We start from the raw sequence: 19,542 nt of genomic DNA, 5'->3' as shown, positions 1-19,542 counted from the left end.
AGACCAGCAGTTACTGCCCTCAAAAGATTGCAAGGATTGCAATTTTCTCTAGTTTCTGCACAGGGCTCTAAGGGGGAAAATGCTCCCTAAATCCTCCCCTCAGCTCTTGTGTACTGCAAGTTTTTAGACACAGTTCAACAGCAGCCAAGTATAGTTCTCTTTTACAGCCTTAAAACTTAAAAGAGCCAAACTAAAGTCTGATGGAACCTGGCTGAATAGAACTACTTGCAGGATCAGGGCACATATTAATGCATGGAAAGATTTTAACTGGATTTATTGTTCTAGAAGTAGATAATTTCTTCCAGGATTACAGCCCACAGAAGATTGCTTGTTTCAGAAAGTGAACAGGGGTGTAGTGCAGAGTTACAGTTGACATTACTTCTCCTCGTTACTTTACTTCTCTATTCTGCGTGAGTCGTGGAAAAGCTTGCGTTACCATGGTGCTCAGGGAAGGCTGCAATGGCACTTACTTTATACATTTAGATTTTAAAGTTAGTTCTATATATGATGTATAAGGATACGAGTCTGTCACGGAGGTCATGGGTTCCATGATTTTTGGTGATCTCCGCGATTTCAGCCCCAGGCAATGGGACTTCGGCTGTCAGCTCCATGCGGCAGGGCCATCAGCCCTTTGCGGCACGGTGAGCCCTGGGCAGCGGGGCTCAAGCTGTCACCCCCCGCCCCCATTTGGGCGGCAGGGCTCAGGCTTCCATGAATTATTGTTTATTGATGCGACCTGTCTGTGACTTTTACTAAAAATAACTATGACAAATCTTAACCTTCATCATGTAAAAAATGTATGTTGTAAGCTCTTCCTAGCAGGTACTACGAGCACATATTGCACCCAGCACTGTGGAGTCCCAATCTCACTCGAGGCTTCTGGATGCTACTGCATTACAAATATAATGACCAACACTTTATTTTGCATAATCAACTCATAAGGACAGGCAGAATACAGAAATAGAGACTACCGATTTCCATCAAAACACACACGAGATATTATTTTCAATCCATTTTACCTGCATGAGCTTTGTGTCATGTCCTGTGTATACAACAATTCCTAGGACCCATTGGGTGTTTCTAAGCTGTGCACCTCTCAGCAAGATCTGGTCAGGCCCAATGGGAACCGGACTAGAAGCCAAGAATAAAGAAAAAATAAGTACAGATATTTTAAATGACTCTGAAGATATTCTAACCATTCAAGGAAGTTATTTTTCATTATATGAACACATGCTTCTTTTCTTGGATACTCCCCTTTCATATCATTTACAAAACCCAGCACTTTGAAGGAAATTAATACTTACGGACCTCCAGCATAAATCTGCCACTGCCCACCCATAAATAAATACATTGAGTTCACTCCTCAATTGCATTCCAGTCTCTGCACAGTGCAGCAAGGTGGAAGAAGCTGCAAAGGAGCTGGCTACAGTTCCCAGTTTGGCATCCAGCATGTTATAGAACAGCCTCAAGACTGCCCTAAATAACACCCCAGCTAATGTGATTTCTGTTGAGCAAACAGAGGGACATAAACAGCACGAGACAATTGGCAAACTTTTAAAAAATGAGCCACTAAAAAGACTTTTAATCTCAAAAAGTACTTAGTCATTAAGTAATCAACATTTTCAGAAAGCAGCAGGATCCAGTGGACTGTCGGAGGGGAGTCAGGTGCTATTCTCAACTCTGCCATTAGACTGCTGTGTTACCTGGGGCAAGGCATTTCATCTCTCTGCGCCTGAGGGCGTCTACACTTGAAATGCTACAGTGGCACAGCTGAATCGCTGCGCTTCAGTGTAGACACTATCTGTGCCGATGGGAGGGGTTCTCCCATCGCTGTAGGTAATCCACCTCCCCGACAGGCGGGTAGCTTGGTCAATGGAATAATTCTTCCTACACTGTCTACACTGGGGCTTAGGTCAACTTAACTACACTGGTCAGAGGTGTGGATTTTTCACACCTCTGAGCGATGTAGTTAAACTGACTTAATTTTCTAGTGTAGACCAGGCCTTAGTTTCCCCACCTATAAAATGAGCATTATGACACTTCCCCTTCTTTTTAAAACACTTTAATTTCTATGGATTATAATACTTGAATTTATACGACTGAAGCAGGAAACTTTTTCTTTTAAGAGTTACAAGAGGGATCTAAATTACTCTTAAAAAGGAACTGTGGTTGCAAGCTCAACTATGAAGGGGCTATTACTTCTCCCATAATAAACAATCATCATTTGCAAAGGTGGGACTGGATTCCTGGCTAAATTCCCTGTAAGCTGCACGGCTGAGCAGCAGCCTATTTAGTGCGGCGCAGGTGCTCAGGGAACCCGTCTGGGGGGAGGGACCTGCTGTGGCTGGGGGAGGAGCGCCCCACCCGCCCCAACCTAGCCCAGCCCAGCCCCCAACCTGCCACGGCCAGGACGGCCCCCCCCCCAACCCCAACTATGCCGCAGCCCAGACCTGCCACAGTTGGGGCACCCCTGCCCTGGGCCAAACCCAAGCAGCCCTGCCCAGCCCTGAACCCGGGCAGCCCTACCTGAACCCAGCCACAGCCTGGACCTGTCACGGGGCACCCCTCCCCGAACCCAGCCCTGGCCCGGACCTGTGGGGGCCGGGGGAGGGGCGCCTATCCTGCAGCCCCAGCCCCAGAGCTGCTGCATCAGGGAGAGTTGCCTCTCCCCCGCCAGCCCAGGTGCTGCCACGGGGAGAGAGAGCTGGGGGGAGTCCTCTCTCCCTACCGTAGCCCCGGAGCCCCTCCTGCACCCCTAACCCCTCATTGACAGCCCCACTCCAGAACCCGCACCCCTAGCCGGAGTCCTCACACCCCTGCACCCCAACCCTCTGCCCCAGCCCTGAGCCCCCTCCCACACTCTGAACCCCTCGGCCCCACCCCCACCACATTAATTTTGTTATGTGCACCGATATGAAGGTGATGTGTCACACATCACCTCCATATTGGTGCACATAACAAAATTAATTCCGCACATGGGTGTGAAGAATTAGAGGGAACACTGAACCCAGGTCCTCTAGTTCCAGAACTCACAGGCCTCTACCACTTAAGGTAAAGACTGTCCATTGAAGTCAATAGAGCTACACCATTTTACACTAGCTGATGATCAGTTCATGCACCAGTTAGTAGTCACCCACAGAAATACCTTTATGTTCTTTCTAGGTTGCCAGAGAAGCCACGGTGCACACATACACATAAGACATATTTCTTAACAGAAGACAACTATCGTTTTTCAGTAAAGTTGATACCTTTGGCCATCTAAGCGCAAGTTTCCAATGAAGTCATAGAGGTGACGGTTGGGTCCTTCACATTCTATCTTCCCAGACACTTTCATCAAGTCTTCTCTCGACTGCAGACTAGCAGTTTGAGTCAATCCCTGCAAGAGACCAAGCCAGAGGAGATGCCTGTCAAATCAACTTTTCTTGTTAGTTTAATTTTCCACATGTGGTTCTATAATGTATCCCAACAAATGAGAGACAGAGGCATAGCTGAGTACATTGATTTAGGACTCGAGCTTCTTCTGCTGCTTATGGGATTCAGGGGCTCTGTAAGCCCCACAGACATTGTTTACTTAATAAGGACCAGATTTTGCCCTAGCTTGCATGAGCACCCAAGGCAGTAAAGTGGCATAAGGCACCTCCTTAGTAGCTTGTGCCAGCTGCCTCTACAACCATTCATAGCGCTGGATGGAAAACGGGCTTCACAGAACTGTTACGCTCCCCCACTCAGCACAAGCGGGCAGGAGGGAGCAGGAAGAAACAAGGAATGAGAGCAGCTTTGGTTCTGCCCTCCTCCCACATGGGGCAATGTAGCTTATTGACACGTATATGCTAAGTCACTCTCCCTCCTGGGCCGCTCCTGGGGCAGTGCAACCATGCTCTGCCCTTGCTCAGGGTTGATTGCTAACTCACCACAGATTAATAGATTCCAAGGCCAGAAGGGATCATTGTTATCTAGTCTGCCCCCCTGTATAGCACAAGCTGTAGAACTTCCCCAAAATAATTCCTAGAGCATCTCTTTCATGAACACATCCAATCTTGATTTAAACTATGCTGGGTGCCAAACTGGTCCTCTCTTGCCCCCAGGATTGAGGAACTGCATCCAGCTCCTTTGCAACTCCCCCATCCTATTGCACTCAGTGCAGACTGCACACGCAGCCAAGAATTTAACCCAATGTATTAATTTATTGGGAGGGCAGTGTAAGATTTATCATATGTATCACTAGCCATACTCAAACATGCAATTTTCTGAAATTTAGAAACCACATGCCTGATTCTTCACTGCTTTTTACCTAGTGTCATAAGTTACCCTTGAGCGAAGGGAGTGGAAAGGGAGTGTAAATTACTGCCATATACCCATTTTCCATCTTGTTTGCTCAAGTGAGACTCCATGTTGTAAGGCAGTTGGAGAATCAGGTCCACATTTTTTAAATGCAGTGACCCATATATAAATAAAATCTGCAGAGGATTCCGCCCCAGACTACTGTCCTTGGTATCAGACCTACAGATACAATCACATTTCCTCAAACAAAATTAAAATGGAGGCAAATATAAATGTTTTCAAATATGAATTGTAAGTTACAATGGCATTATTCTGATGCATTTTGTACAAGATGGGACATATGAGCGGTCATTGGAAAAGTTATGATTTGCTAAATATTTGTATGCATGTATCATTTTTGTATCGGAAGTTATGAATATTGACTGCGTATCTGTATTTCACATGTAATCACACCTGGGTGATACCCACTAGACAAAATGCTTCCAGATAGCTAGTCGGCCATGAAGGGCCTATTCGAGCTAATGGGCCATTAGGAAAAACAATAGTCTTTAGGAGAAGCTTATGCTCCACCTGGTGAGCCTTCCTGAGAATGTTCCAGACAGCCTGTAAGTAATGGTTGCTATGACTCAGCAACCTATGCAAGGGCATGTGACCAGGCCACATGACACGGAATTTCATCTTGGATACCAGTGTTTTTCCACAAACTGAGTTTGGGACAAAGGGTTCCTGCCATATGCTAAAGCTATATAAGTCAGGGAGTGTTCTTCAGTCCCCCACAGCTGAACACCTAAGAGAAGCTCCTAAGGAAAAGGACTTGGAACTGGAGTGAGGATCCAAAGCAAGTGCAGCATGTGCCTTGAGAATCTGCAAGCCCTGCTTGTACCATCAGTCAGGGTCAGAGATTGTTAATTCAAATCCTATCCTTCTAGTACAGGGATAGGTAACCTATGGCATGCGTGCCAAAGGCGGCACGTGAGCTGATTTTCAGTGACACTCACACGGCCCGGGTTCTGGCCACTGGTCCGGGGGGCTCTGCATTTTAATTGAATTTTAAATGAAGCTTCTTAAACATTTTAAAACCCTTATTTACTTTACATGCAACAATAGTTTAGTTATATATTATAGACTTATAGAAAGAAACCTTCTAAAAAGGTTAAAATATATTACTGGCATGTGAAACCTTAAATTAAAGTGAATAAATGAAGACTCGGCACACCACTTCTAAAAGGTTGCTGACCCCTGTTCTAGTATGTTAAGTTTAGTTTGAGTTTTTGTTTATTTACTAGGTAAGCTGCTTTGATCTGTTTGCTATCACTTAAAATCTACCTTTTGTAGTTAATAAACTTGTCTTTGCTTTATCTAAACCAGTGACTTTGAATGAAGTGCTTCAAAATCTTAGCTCAAGGGGCAAAGGTTGTTGCCAAACTGGAAATTAAATTCATACTGGTCGGGGTTTTGACCAGAGCAGGACGGTACAGCCCTGGGGTCCTAGGTTGGGAAGCTGGTGGTTATTTTGGCTGTAGCCTCTCTATTGTTGGTTCATGCAGTGGGTGGCCAGTCTCCATGTAACTGCAGCTGGGTGCATCCCTGCCTGTGTGAATGCTGGTGGAAGTGTAGGACCAGTAGCGGGTCTGCAGCTTGTCACGGCAGCACAGTGTGAGAGAGAGCCCAGGCTGGTGAGTCAGAGGGCTCAGTGGTACCCCAGTTCCAGGTGGCACCCCAGGAGGAACACATTACATCCTGCACCTCTTGTAAATGAAGAGGAGTGTCAACAAAACTGGGTCTCTACTTTGGGCAGCTAAATTCCAACTCTGACCACAAGCATAGTGTGTAATAATCAAATCATGGCATTTCAAATACACTTCTCATGGCTTATTGTGCTTGAAACCCAGCACTTTCCTACCTTTGATAGTTCCTTTAGTAAACCATAATGGTTTCTTTGATTTGTTAAGCATCTGGCAGTGAAGTACACAGGTTTCCAAGTGCTGCTTTGATACTATCAGGGGTATGCTGCAATCACATGCAATTGCATCTTAATGTGCTCAATGCCCTGATTCTCCTCGCACACTAGTTTTAGATTTGAGCAGCTGCAGTGACTAAATGGAGTTACTCCCAATTGATACCGGGGTAAGTAAGAGGAGAATCTCTAACTCCCCTTCTTTGATAACTTTACATTTCCCAAACATTTAAAATACAAACTTATTTTCTCACCTCTAAACTTCTTATATTTTACAGATATATTTTCATAACATAAAATGTGTCCTTCTGGGTGAAGTTTATCATGGGCACAACATGACTGACACCTTCGGTACAGAACAGCCACCATATCCAGGCTGTACAAGCTATGGAGAGGGCATGGAAAGGGACGCCACGCTCCAAGGGTTCTGCATCAGCTCTGATAAACCACTGCACGGGATGTTGGGGATGGGCAGGAGGATGGTGGGAGCTTGGCCTCTGGCTCTGTGATTACGGGGATCCCCTTAAGTAGGATGTACATAAGAGTCTCAGTTAATTCTTTTTACTCACACAAAAGTACCAATCTCAGCGCCACGCTGCTCCCCACCCAAAGACTGAGGTACTCACACTTAGGAGTCGGAGAAAGCATGGGTAAATACACAGACCCTGATTCACCTTTACACCTCTCTGGCAGTGTAAAGAGGCCTTGAAGTGGATACGTCTAATTCACACTCTTTAAAGGTCTATTTACGCTGCCAGGGTGGTATAAGGCAGCTTCAGTGTAAATGAGAATCAGGCCCATATGCTTTGCAACATGACCAGAAGGTCATCAAATGCAGGTTCTGTCAGATCAAGAGAGAGTAAATTCATGTTTAAAGCACTTAACAAGCATGTAATTACAGCAGCCCTAGGAATAATACTGCTGTTATTAGAGAGGGGGAAAGTGAGGCAGAGAAGTTAAATATTTGTTTGAAAGCCACACTAGACATAAGCTTCATAGCCAGGATCTTCCTGCTGTCCATTCCCATGTTTGAATCCATAGGAACATGCCTCTCTTTAATTTAGTCTCTCAACAAATCTGTACAGCAATTATTATCACCTCCATTCAACAGATGCAGAAACTGGCAGCGAGAGCGTAAGTAACTAGTCAAGAGTAATACAGCTGCATTTAGAATCCAGATCTCCTCACATCCAAGTCCCTTTCCTAACTGCTAAACAGGACTTCCTAGTTAACATTATACACTAACAAAATAAATGTAATTTTACCTGTCGTATTTTAAGATTAGTCTCCCCATCAAGATTAGATGTTTCAATATAGCACATTGCCTGAGGTTCACTGCAGAAAGCACAGTAAAATTTTCATGATTAAACATTTTATAAAACAATTACATTGAGCCTTACTTGTGCTTTGAAAGTACCCAACTATAACTATTCTCAGTACATTATATGGCAAAAAGTTAATTTCTGAGGGTGAATGACAGAGTGCCATTTTTTAAAAATCCCTTTTAAAATTACTTCCCTTAAAAATGACTTAAATGATTTCTTAAAAGAACACTTCTATCTGAATCAGTACAGATGCTATCCAGAAAAAACAAGGAGCTTTAACATAAGTACACATCACTTCTAGAAAATATTAAAGAACCTCTGCTTCAATTCTTCACATTATTTAATAACTCAACTGTTTCACTTTTGACAGGTTCTCCTTCTAGAATTTTTCTTCCCCAAATTTGTTGAGCAAGAATGCTGGAAAATCATAGCAACATTAAAACAGGGGAGATTTTCAAAGTACTAAGGACAGTTAGGCACCAGCTCCCTTCATACCTTTGTACATTTTTTCCCCATAGAGCCAAATCTGGCTATAGGTTGCTCATACAAACCACCAAAAAGCCATGGCTGTAAGGGCAGCAGAAGATGTTAATGTTCCACCTCCCTGATTCTAGTTCCCCCCAAACTTGCAGAAGCAACTCTGCAGGTGTCCTGTGGTTGGAGCCACAGAGAAGCATTCTGGAACCAGGGTTAGACTCAAGGGGTGTGCTCTACTAGAGTGTTTGTGCTCTTACACATCCCCACACAACCCTGTCTTACAGAAATTACTCCTCTTCCTGGCTGGAATAGTCTGTCCGAGGGTGGGAGAGAGCTAAGTATGGGTCAAATTCAGGTGCACAATGATGCTGCTTTCACAGAGTGCCTACTCTCAGGGCACACCTGAGGAGTATTAGAATCTTGCCCAGGGTTTGTACCCATTTATCATGCTCTGTAGTTCATAAATTCATAGATTTCAAGGCCTGAAGGGACCACTATGACCATCTGATCTCCTTTATAACACAAGCCATAGAACTCTCCCAAAATAATTCTTAGAGCGTATCTTTTAAAAAGACATCCTCACTTATGGCTATGCATCACAATGAAGGAATTCACTGCCTACTTGGACCCAGATACGCATTTCATCTTCCAGATTTTGCAGACTACTTTCTATAAATTGAGATGCTGTTAGAATCCAGATCTCCTCACACCCAAGTCCTGAACCAATCAGATTTAAATTAACCCTTGTATTGCTGCCATTTTCCTGACTGCCAGACACCTGAATGCCAGACAGATGCAGGTATGCAGATCTAGCCATATACACAGATATACATGTGGTCTCCAGAGAAATACATTTTCTTTCAGAAGTCAGACAGCAATGGGAGCTGGCACACAGGTTCCCAGCTTCCCACATATGGGCAAAGTAACAGATCAAATCCAATGGACACTACAGACTCTAATACATAAACCACAACGGTCCATATTTTTGGTTGTATTATGAACAGCAAATTCACTGTAATCTAGATGGTGGATCAGAAGCAGCACTTGTATCACAGGCCAAGGAAGTTTTACACACAGTCCTTCACATCTGTATATATACCTGAAAATGTCTCTTATACCCAGTGCAAATGAGATCCAAATATGATCTTTAATTGCTTTTGGTCTTTTTTTCTGCCTTAAGAATTTCTGCTGTCTGTGAGATCCCTTGAATGTCAACTTTATGTGAATAATCAAAATAATAGACAATGACGCCTTAATTTATTTTTATCAGTCAAAACAATATACCTGTACACACATACACACAATACCTTAACACAGCACATACCATATACAAATCAAACAATCCATCCTTGCAGAGCATGCAAAGCTTTCTGGTGAACTGAGGGCTATTTTATTAGTATTACCATTTCAAAGAAGCGTTATGTACATAACAAAGCTACCATGGTAAAAGCAAAACCACAACAGAAATGGCCAATACTAAAAGCAAAGCATTTTGTAAATTAAACAGCATACGCAGGGCCAAATTATGCCCTTAATTATACCAGTGTAACCTCACTGACATCAGTGGCGTTATTGGGGTGGTACTGACAGAATAATTTGGCCCATGTAGTTTAAGAACTAAATACTAATGAAGCAGGTAAGTGGGAAAGAAAGTTTAAATATAAAATGTTGGGGGAGAAATCCCAAAATGGAATGAGTATCCCTCAAAACTGGAAATTGCCATTCTGATTAGAGTGTGGTTATATCCTCTACCTGCACTTAAATTTGGGAGTCACCTGGCTAGTAATAAATAATCAATAATAATTTTGGGCTTTTATTTAAATAAATCTTATTTTTAAATTTTTACCTAAATCCTAGAACCAACTAGGTATTTGAGGTACCTCAGTTTTTGGGTGCTCAACCTGAGTCATGATTAAAGGGACAATATTTTTCAGACTTACTGAGCACCCTCAGGACACCTTATGGAATTTCAATTGGGCACCCTAAAACTGCAGCACCCCCAAACTCTAGTCAATTTTGAAATTTCAGATCTTCATTTTTACCTTTTACTATCTCCACTGCTTCTCTTGGATACACAAGAATGAGACAGGAAGTGAGGGCAGGGTAGGAAATGTAGGCCAATAGCTCAGAAAAGACATTTCTCAGAAGGTTAGTCATCTGTTTCCCTCTCCAGGAGGGAATTTCAGGGCCTGGGGAGCAGGGTGACCTGTGGCCATTGGTAGTTAGAGAGAAGAACACCCACAAGATCCCTTGCTTGATGTTTGGGTGGTGAAGAGAAGACCTGCAGTCTTAGGGTTTGTCTTCACTGCAAATTTAACTCAAATTATAACTCAAATGTTGCTCCTAACTCAAGTGTGGTGGTGCTTTTAAACACAAGTTGGCTGGCCCATCAGGGGGTACAGGCTAAAACTTCAGAGAGCGCAACTCAGCAGATGCTAGCATGACCACTCTAGAGTGTGCCCACAAGCTAGTTCCACTCGAGTGCTCACAGTCCTCCAATGCCTTCTCACAATTCCCTCCCATGCACCCAGAGAGGACAGACAAGTTCTCCCATAATTTACTAAGAAAGAATTTACAGAGCAGCTCATCTAACTGCAGTGCAAAGACCCATGAGATATGCCCCCAGAAGTCCCAGGGCTTGTCTACACATACAGTGCTGTGGCACTTAGTGAAGATGTTACCGGTACCAAAAGAAGAGCTACTCCCATCAGCGTAGGAGCTCCACCTCTCCGAGAGGTGGTAGCTATGTCAACAAGAGAAGCCCTCGCACTGTCTACACCATGGGTTAAATTGGCATAACTAGGATGCCCGGGGTGTGGATAAGTTTGTAGTGTAGACTAAACTTTAGTGACACACAAGAATAAGTGAAGCACCAGAGCAGTGGACACAGCAGCTCAAATGTTATTCTGCGGTGTGACTGCTTTCTCTCAAGCGAGGCTAACTCAAGAGAAGTAACTTGAGCATACATAACTCCAGTTAACTCTGCAGTGGAAGAAGGCGACACAAGTACTTGGGGGCGGGGCACCAAGTGGGGGGGGGGAACTTGCTGGAATTTTTTTCAATTGAATTAATACAAGGAAACAAAACTAAAGATAAGTTCTTTTGATCACCACCAAAAATCACTTAGCTGCAAAATCCTCTGAAGGCTTGTCTTCACTGTTAAAAAGGGTGTGTTTTATACCTTGGGGTGAGTAACATACAGGAGCAGTCCTGAGGTAAAAAACACAGTGAGGACAAGTTACATCATGAGCTGAACAGCTCTACACCCCCCTTGTCCTCAGTGAATTTACCTCACAATAAAACTAAAGTCTTCACTGTGTTTTTACCTCAGGACAGCTCGTGCTTCCCAGTTATACTGAGGTAAAAAAATTGCACCTTTTTTTTTTTTTAGCAATGAAGACCTTTTAGAAATGAGAGGCCTTTCAAAAATCACTGAGCAATTTGACTGCACTCACCTTTTGTCATACCAAATCCCCTCCCTACAAATCTGCCAGAGTCAATTTCCCAAAATGCTACAGTGAGCTCAGTTTCAAGCACCACCAATTTGAACACCATCTTACCTGGCTGTTCTTGAGAAGTTATTCACAATGCAAATGAAATGAGAGTGCGACTGGATAGGATCATTTCTTTCCCTGATAAGGCAAATATATCTTTTTGATGTAGAAATGTTGTTATCCAGTTCACACTGCGAGGAAGAGAGGGGATTGGCATCTAAGATCTTTAAGTTTACACTTCCTAATGATACAAATAATTTCTTTAAAACCTCAGTTCAGCAGAAGCATCATGTCACACCCACTCAGTATATCTGACCTGGAAGATACAATGATCATGTCTGCTGGAAGATGCTGCCCATTGGTGACCTTCACAATGTCTCCTACTGCCACCTATTGATACAGGGGCAGGAGTGCAGCAGCAGGGAAGAAGAGAAAATGAACACAAGTTGTTCATCCGGATTATTAATTTGTTAACTATTCCCTTCACAAAGAGAAGAAGAGTTCTGTATCTTACAAAGAACATCTACAGTGATTCTTTAAATTCAGTCTGGTTATATACCATTGAGAAGGTAAAAGTTCAACGTCAGGGCTCATTTCACACATTTAATGAAGGGAAACACTGTCCACCACAGACAAAAAATACATAACTTCAGAAGTAAGTTCCAAGTCTCAGTTTTTCCTTACTTTAAATAAGGTAATCAAGCCCCTCCCTTCCACTGCCTGAACTAGCTTGTCTGTAGGCAGTGGCTCTTCTTGACAGCTGATAAGAAATGCTTTCCCAGGTGACATAAGTTTTCTTATCTTTGCTTTTGTCTCTACTCATCTGTTTAATGTATCGTCTGTTTTACTCTTCCTCTGACCTCTTCTCCTCCCTTTTCTTTCTCGGTTCCATGTTTTCTCACTACTCACCAGCTTGCTACTCTCCTTTTACTTGAACTCTTCCCACATTAGATGCTTTTCATCTTAAGCACTTGTAGCATTAAACATCAGCAGGTGCTCTAGTAATTAGCGACACAAACTAGTGGTAGATGCTGTGAACACAACCAGCAACTGTGTTTCACTTCTCACATCTTACCTGATTAGATGCTCAGTGGCCTGTTCCTAGAGATGCTGAGCACCCACAACTCCCATTACCTTCAGTGGGAGTTGAAGGTGCTCACCAGCTCTCATGCCTAGACACAATGGAATCATTTAGGGACCCGCACGTCATCTGTCTTTGTTCATACAAATTATGAACTGCTGGATTGAGATTGAACATCAAGACATAATCCTAATGTCAGAATGGACCCTGAAAAGTCAAGCAGTTTCCAAAAGTAGGTGGCAAGTTTGTTTGACATAACCGTAAACTTCATTGGAGAAGACAAGCCTGACTGACCCTGCTCCCACTGAAGTAAAATTCCCAGGGACCTCAATGGTAGCAAGATCAGGTCTAATAACTTCTAATAAACCAGCTCTGATATTTTAAACAGGTGATATGCTAAACACAGCTGAGTAATTATGACAAAATAATGGATAAACTGGAATCCTCGTGACTCAAAATGAAACACATATAGTAAGGATCTTTGTTTAAATGTGAAGACTAACACAATGTGAAAACATTCCATATTCAGCCTTATGTGACATCTCTAATTCACAATCTGGTAGAAAAATTAAGAGATAGTGGCATGTCTCAGCATCAGCTTTACATTTCCTGGGATTCATTGGTTTTCATCAGAGCCTTACTGTTGTTTAAATATAATTTTAAGGGTTTAATTTCCTGATTTGGTTTTCAAAGTCCTTCTCAGAAAGTTACAAGGGATGTACATTATTTATCACTGACCAAAATGAAGCTCAAAGAGCTATTTTGGACTTTCTGGTAAATATAGATTTATAATAAATTTTCTAAGAGCCACAGGCCTGACCTGAAAAATCTGTACTCACATGAGTAACCTCATTAAATACAATCAGAGTATTCACCTGGGGTTAAATTCACAATTGTGCACAGGGTAAGAACCAGGCTTATGCACCACTGAAGTCGTGCATAGGCCTTGTGCTGGCTCTCTCTTCACAAGGGTTCATTATACCTGTACAGATTATCCTTGTGATTGAGAGTTTGTAGAACCTGGTCTCAAAAAATCTGAACTTCTTATAGGGAAAAGTTCTCATTGATTGGGCCCCAGAAATTACCAAAGTTAAATAAGTCTTTAACTAAGGCCCAGATCCTTGAAGGTATTTAGACTCCTAACTTCCAAAGCCTAAACACCTTTGAAGATCTGGGCCTAAGACTTCGGAGAAAAAATTCCCATAGATCTGCGGGGAACATATAAAGTTGTTATAAACAATATTAATATAGCTGTGCCATTGCAGTGAAACTAATTTAACTTTTATTGGAATAAAAGCAATGTGCTACAGAGAAGCAAACAGCACAGGGTTCTAGTCTCTATGGTAATATCAATAATATTTAATTGTTATTATAAAAGTTACCAATGGACAACTGATATTCGAAAAACAGATGAATTGGACACAATCGTGAGGCCCAGATCTGAGAGCTCTGCATTGCTACCACAGGGCAAAGCAGCCACAAAAAGCTGCCCTAAACAGGCAGCCAAAGATCCCCCCAACACAGGGGACTGTAAATCCAGTGTCGTTGGCTCTGCGCCATCCTAGAATCATTCCATCAAAAGTAATTCTTTTCAAAACATTTTTAAAATTGTTTTTTTACCTCTTTCCACATAATGGTCTGCCACATTCCATTTCTTAAAACTGAAATAAAAATCATCAACTTTAATTAATTTTTATTTATTACAATGCATATCAAAGATCAAGATGACTTATACTATCCAAACAACTTAAAATACAGGAAGTATATATGCCAAGGTCCAAATTAACTCATGTGCAGGGATACAATCCTAAATATTTTTCAGAAGTTGGGATCAAATTTCATCCTCAGATGTGTGTGAGTGCACACATGAATCAGAGTCAGGCACACACGTCCCAGGGCAGAATCTGGCCCTCAGTACATACTATTTCTATGAAATCACCCCAACATTCTGATGTTGGTTACACAACCAGAAACACTGCTGTTACAAAGAACAGTAGGTGGCCCACTATCATTCAATTTCTATTATTTTAAACTATAACATAGTCTTATCTCCCATTTGAGATATGAAAATGATCATTCCTGAAATACACTATGTTGGGGGGGGGATTGTACATTACTGGGTAATGGCAAAGAAGTTTACAATGACTTAATCACACCAAATGATTTATCTAGAATATTTTCATTCTTTTTCTTTGTACTTCACTCCATGGGAGGAGGCGGGGGGGGGAGGGGGAAGGTTAGGTTAAAAAGGAACATACTGTATTAGTAGGTTTAAAAAAAAAAATTTAATTCATGTCACTTCTATCCCAAAACCAGCCTCAATATAGCGCAACCTGATTTTCCTAAATTCATTTTGCTGAAAATCCCAGTTAACCAAAAGTCACTTCTGTCATCGGAGGTTACACTAGCTAAAGGTCCACTCCTGCAGATCTCTATGGAGGTGGTGATTCAGTTTTACAGAGTTTTAAGTTCCACAGGGCTGAAGCTAAACCCTTGTGCAGCTACTAAACCCCACAGGACTAGGTAGCTTAGCTTCAGGCTTCCTTGTCAGGGCATTCCTAAATTCTCAGTGCTGATGTTAAGTTCCTATAGCACTGAAGACCTCTGGTAGGCTTGATGGTACTGATTATCTGAAGCCCCACTTTTAGGTAAATTTTGAGTGTCCTCTATGATCTTAAAAAAAAAAAAAAGATCAGGGTTCTATTGTGTTGAGGAACAGACGTCAACAGTGATGCAAACATGGTTATTAATAATTTTATTATAATTGTATGTCAGTTTAGGTTATTACATACTTGCCTTCACCTTTAGTGAAGATAAGGAAATATTTCCATTAATTTCATACACATGATGAGTGAAGAATGATCATTTGCGTACTTATTAAAAATTGATCTGGTTGCTAACTAAAATGTTCGCACTAATTAAAGAAATTCCTAGGAAAGCAGAGAATCATCACCAAAAGCGTCAAAGAGGGTGACATCTGTTTAGCCATGAAACCATATTTGTTGCTTCTAAATGTGTTTACACAGATTCTTTATCTCATGAAAACATTCTTAGGATATTTAGTACGTAGCGACACGTACTAAAGAAAGAGACCTGATTATGTAAAAGGACATGAGGATGTTCTTTATACAGGATATAATAACGTTCCAGGCTAATGTACCCCTTTCAGTAGTCTAATTTGTCTTGTGTACCTCCAAGTTTCACCTCACTTAAAAACTATTTCTTTACAAAATCAGACATGAAAATACAAAAGTGTCACAGCACACTATTACTGAAATATTGCTTACTTTCTCATTTTTAAAATAAATCAATTGGAATATAAATATTGTGCTTACATTTCAGCATATAGTGTATAGAGCTGTGTAAACAGGTCTTTGTATGAAAGTTTAATTTGTACTGACTTCACTATTGCTTTTTATGTAGCCTGTTCTAAAACTAGGCAAATACCTATATGACTTGATGTAACCCCTGGAAGACCTCTGAGAACCACTGTGATACCAAGGATGTGTTATCAGAGCTCTAAACTAAGTCATAGAAGTGGACGTCTTTACTCCTCCTCTTTGCAAAGAGATAACCCTTAGTTTAAACCCACAAAAAGAATTATGAAAATATTCTTATTGAAAAAACAGATTTCTTTTACAGGCACTTTGAAGTTTCATTCTTCAAACTTCAAGGGTGGGAAGATTATGGTTTGGAAATATTTTCCAGATGATATTGATTACTTGTATCTAACTTGGGGTTTGTCTTAAAGGTTCTCCCTCAAATGTTTAAGATGGTATAAGCTTCCTTTGAGATGTTTATTTCCAAATATTTTCTATTGAAATGTAAATACTTCATATAATAACAACAGCCAGATACCATTGTTATGTGAATAGTCAGATGTTTTATATATAAATATAGCAAGGTCTTTTAATGCTATAACTGATGACTAACACAAGAAGCTATTTAAGTATAAAATAGTTATATTAATTGAGGAAATAATTAGTTATCTGATAATGAATCAGCAACTCCTTATTCAGAAACCCCCTCATGGGAATTTGTGCTGACAAAGTTAGCATTAACTCCTGCCAAGTCCCTTTTCCATGACGTTGACCTCCCCATGAAGTTTTGGAGGGAGGAGGATGCAGGTACAAGGAAGACACTTCCAGTTTGGCTGCTGCAGGGGGGAAGAGTTGGGAAACAGTAGGGAGAAGCTGTCCAACATACGAATATCCTGAAATCCATTGGATTTCCCTGTAGATCCTGGAACATTCATGCTATTTAAGGAGGAGAACTCCTCCTAACCTGCAGGGCAGCAAACCCATCCTCCCACCCTCCCAAACAGGATTCTTGGATGTCTTTGCAATTGTCAACTCTTGGAGTTTTCCATGAAACTTTTCTATTATTATTTTTTTTATTTTTCCAAAAAACACTAACAATTTATAGTCTACAGAAACAAGAAATGATAGGCCAAATCTTAACTGCCTCTCTTAATGCTAATTCAGGGATGTGACCACCACTATTTTAGTCAGACGGGGTTCTTACTGTGCCCTAGGGGACACCACAAGACAAGCATAATACTTATTTTATTAATTGAATAATTTATATCATTTAATTATTTATCAACTAAAGAAAGGAAAATAAAACAAAAACAGAGCACTAGCTAGTAGTGACTAATGGTTACTTCAGTTATAATCTCTTCTGTGTGTCTTTCTATGGAGAGCTTTCAACAGATTATACCTTAGAGGGGGATCACTCTTCTCTAGGTAAAATAAGACCAAAGTACATTAATCCTAAAATAAGTAGTAAATCCTGCTTCTGTGCATCTGAGGTGAAATCTTCACTGCAGAGTTAACTAAAGTGTAGATAACTCAAGTTAACTTCTCTCAAATTAGCCTAGATTGAGTGAGAGTAGTCACACTGCAAAATAACTCTTGAACTACACAGTAACTGTATTAGCAACACAGAGTGATTGTGTTTGCAGCTGACAAGTTGTGCTCACTCATGTTGCAGACTATGCCCTTTGACTGGTAAACACACCACCATTCTCGAGTTAAGGGTTTGTGTGTATGGATGGGACTTGAGTTGGGGCAACACTTGAATTACAACTCAAGTTAACTTCGCCGTGAAGGCAAGCCCTGAGATGTCTCTTCCCCAGTATTTTCGGGCTCACTATGACAGGATTCTCACTAATCACATCTTTGCTGCCCCACATGGATGAAGGGATGATATTGCCCTTTATTTCTAAAGACTACATTAACCAATACATTCTCATGAACTAAATGCACTTGAGAGCCACACAGAAGTTGCAATGAGTAAAAAGACTATTCTGTATTTGAAAGCCACAGCAAGGAATGCCCTTGGTCAAAATGTGGATGTAAAGAACCAAAAGTCAAACTCTGCCTTTGGATTCACATAATAAATTCCCCTTGAAATCAGTAGGCTGTACGTGCAAGTATATGAGAGAATATTTTGGTCCTACAGAATGTCAAAAGTATGGAATAATAGCAGACCATATGTGGTTTGGTAACACATTGCTTAGAGATCAAAACCCCAATGTGCAACCAACCAACAGTGCTATATTAAAGTGCACTTAGGTCATGCAAACACCTGCAAAGATCACACACGAGTAGATCTTCAAAATTTTAGCAATTTGCTCTCCAAAGTGTTTTTCTGGAGGCTAAGCTATTTTTTTTTTTTTAGAGTGATGAAACTATACCTAAAAACACAGTGATTTCACTTAAAGCATTTCTTCCATTTGAAAGATTCTAAGTGCAGCCAAAGTACTAATCATATTTTTTTCATTTTTTAAAGAAGTTATGGATGAACTGATATAGCAACAGTAAGACTTGCATTAACAAAGAGCAATGCCTCCACGCAGTTATTCAGTAAGACTGGTGTCCTAGGGTTCAAGAGAAGCAGAGGTCTCTATATCCCAGGACAACAGACCCCTTATCCCACCAAGTTCTTCATATCATCATTCATAATGAGACAAAAAATTTCAAATGACTAATTATCAGCACCTGGCATTCAAACAGTCATGCATGTACATCTTCCTCTAGTTCTTTAGAATTTATAGAATCAGAAGATAATACATGATTAGTTTTAAAATAATTATTCATCTTCACAATACATTTGCATCTGGCCATTCCTACTGCATAATATTTAGTTTAAAAAAATGAAACTACATTAGGATCTTACCTATTGTTTTCTTTTTGTTTACTGTACTGTCTGCCTTATGTCGTTTCTGTCATGAAACAAAAAAAATAAAAAACATTTAATTACACTCAGGAAGATTCCACATTAGTAACCCATGTGCTGAATGAACAACGCAAAAACTGGAGGAGCAAAGAACAAGGCAGAGATCTCTCTTTTGTCAATTAAATTAGATTGTCTATGCTGTTTTATGCACCTTTTTGCTTAGAATTACAAAAGACCGATATCGACTTTTTGCATCTAAATTAGGAGGTGGTATTCACTATGCTGAAAATGTACCACTTATACTTTGCTCAGTAACAACAGATAACAAGGCAAGGTAAAAGCTGCCTCCAAAAATGCAATGAGAGCAAGTGAATAATTCTACATGATGTGTGTTGCCTACACATATTCTATGTGTAATTTGTGCTAGCATTATGTATTCAAAGCTTCTTAAAATACAGTAAAAAAACTGACATAATTAATTCAAGAGCTGACAGGAGACAGACCTTTTGAATACAATAACCCTACTTTCCTGGAATCCGGTAATACTTATTTTACAAAACAGACTGCTCACCTGAGCAGGAATTTTTCTTCCCCCTTGTATTTGTTAATATTTCATCTACACTTGCCAAGTGTCAGAATTTGTCTGAAAGGCTTTGTCTTAAGTTACTTTACAATCGTAGGGTGCTGAGTACACTTATACCTAACTAAGAAAGCAAATGAGGGTGCCTTTCTAGGTAGGGAGTGTGG

At 40.9% G+C, this 19,542-nt stretch overlaps 1 protein-coding gene across 2 annotated transcripts in view; it reads right to left on the bottom strand.

Moving 5' to 3' along the window:
* Positions 1 to 19,542, bottom strand: part of ATP8A2 (ATPase phospholipid transporting 8A2) — a 633,600-nt gene that overhangs the window by 488,073 nt on the left and 125,985 nt on the right. For both annotated transcript variants that reach the window (XM_054015410.1, XM_054015411.1), the window contains exons 5-10: positions 18,796 to 18,841; positions 14,236 to 14,276; positions 11,851 to 11,924; positions 7,504 to 7,573; positions 3,249 to 3,376; positions 1,020 to 1,131 (exon numbers count right to left, since the gene is read on the bottom strand). In XM_054015410.1, the coding sequence (XP_053871385.1) occupies positions 1,020 to 1,131; positions 3,249 to 3,376; positions 7,504 to 7,573; positions 11,851 to 11,924; positions 14,236 to 14,276; positions 18,796 to 18,841 (471 nt within the window). The remainder of the gene's footprint in view (positions 1 to 1,019; positions 1,132 to 3,248; positions 3,377 to 7,503; positions 7,574 to 11,850; positions 11,925 to 14,235; positions 14,277 to 18,795; positions 18,842 to 19,542) is intronic.

The sequence above is a fragment of the Malaclemys terrapin genome, chromosome 1, assembly GCF_027887155.1.
Source record: "Malaclemys terrapin pileata isolate rMalTer1 chromosome 1, rMalTer1.hap1, whole genome shotgun sequence".
In the NCBI taxonomy this organism is placed as follows: Eukaryota; Metazoa; Chordata; order Testudines; family Emydidae; genus Malaclemys; species Malaclemys terrapin.
This window is presented reverse-complemented; position numbering and strand designations above follow the sequence as displayed.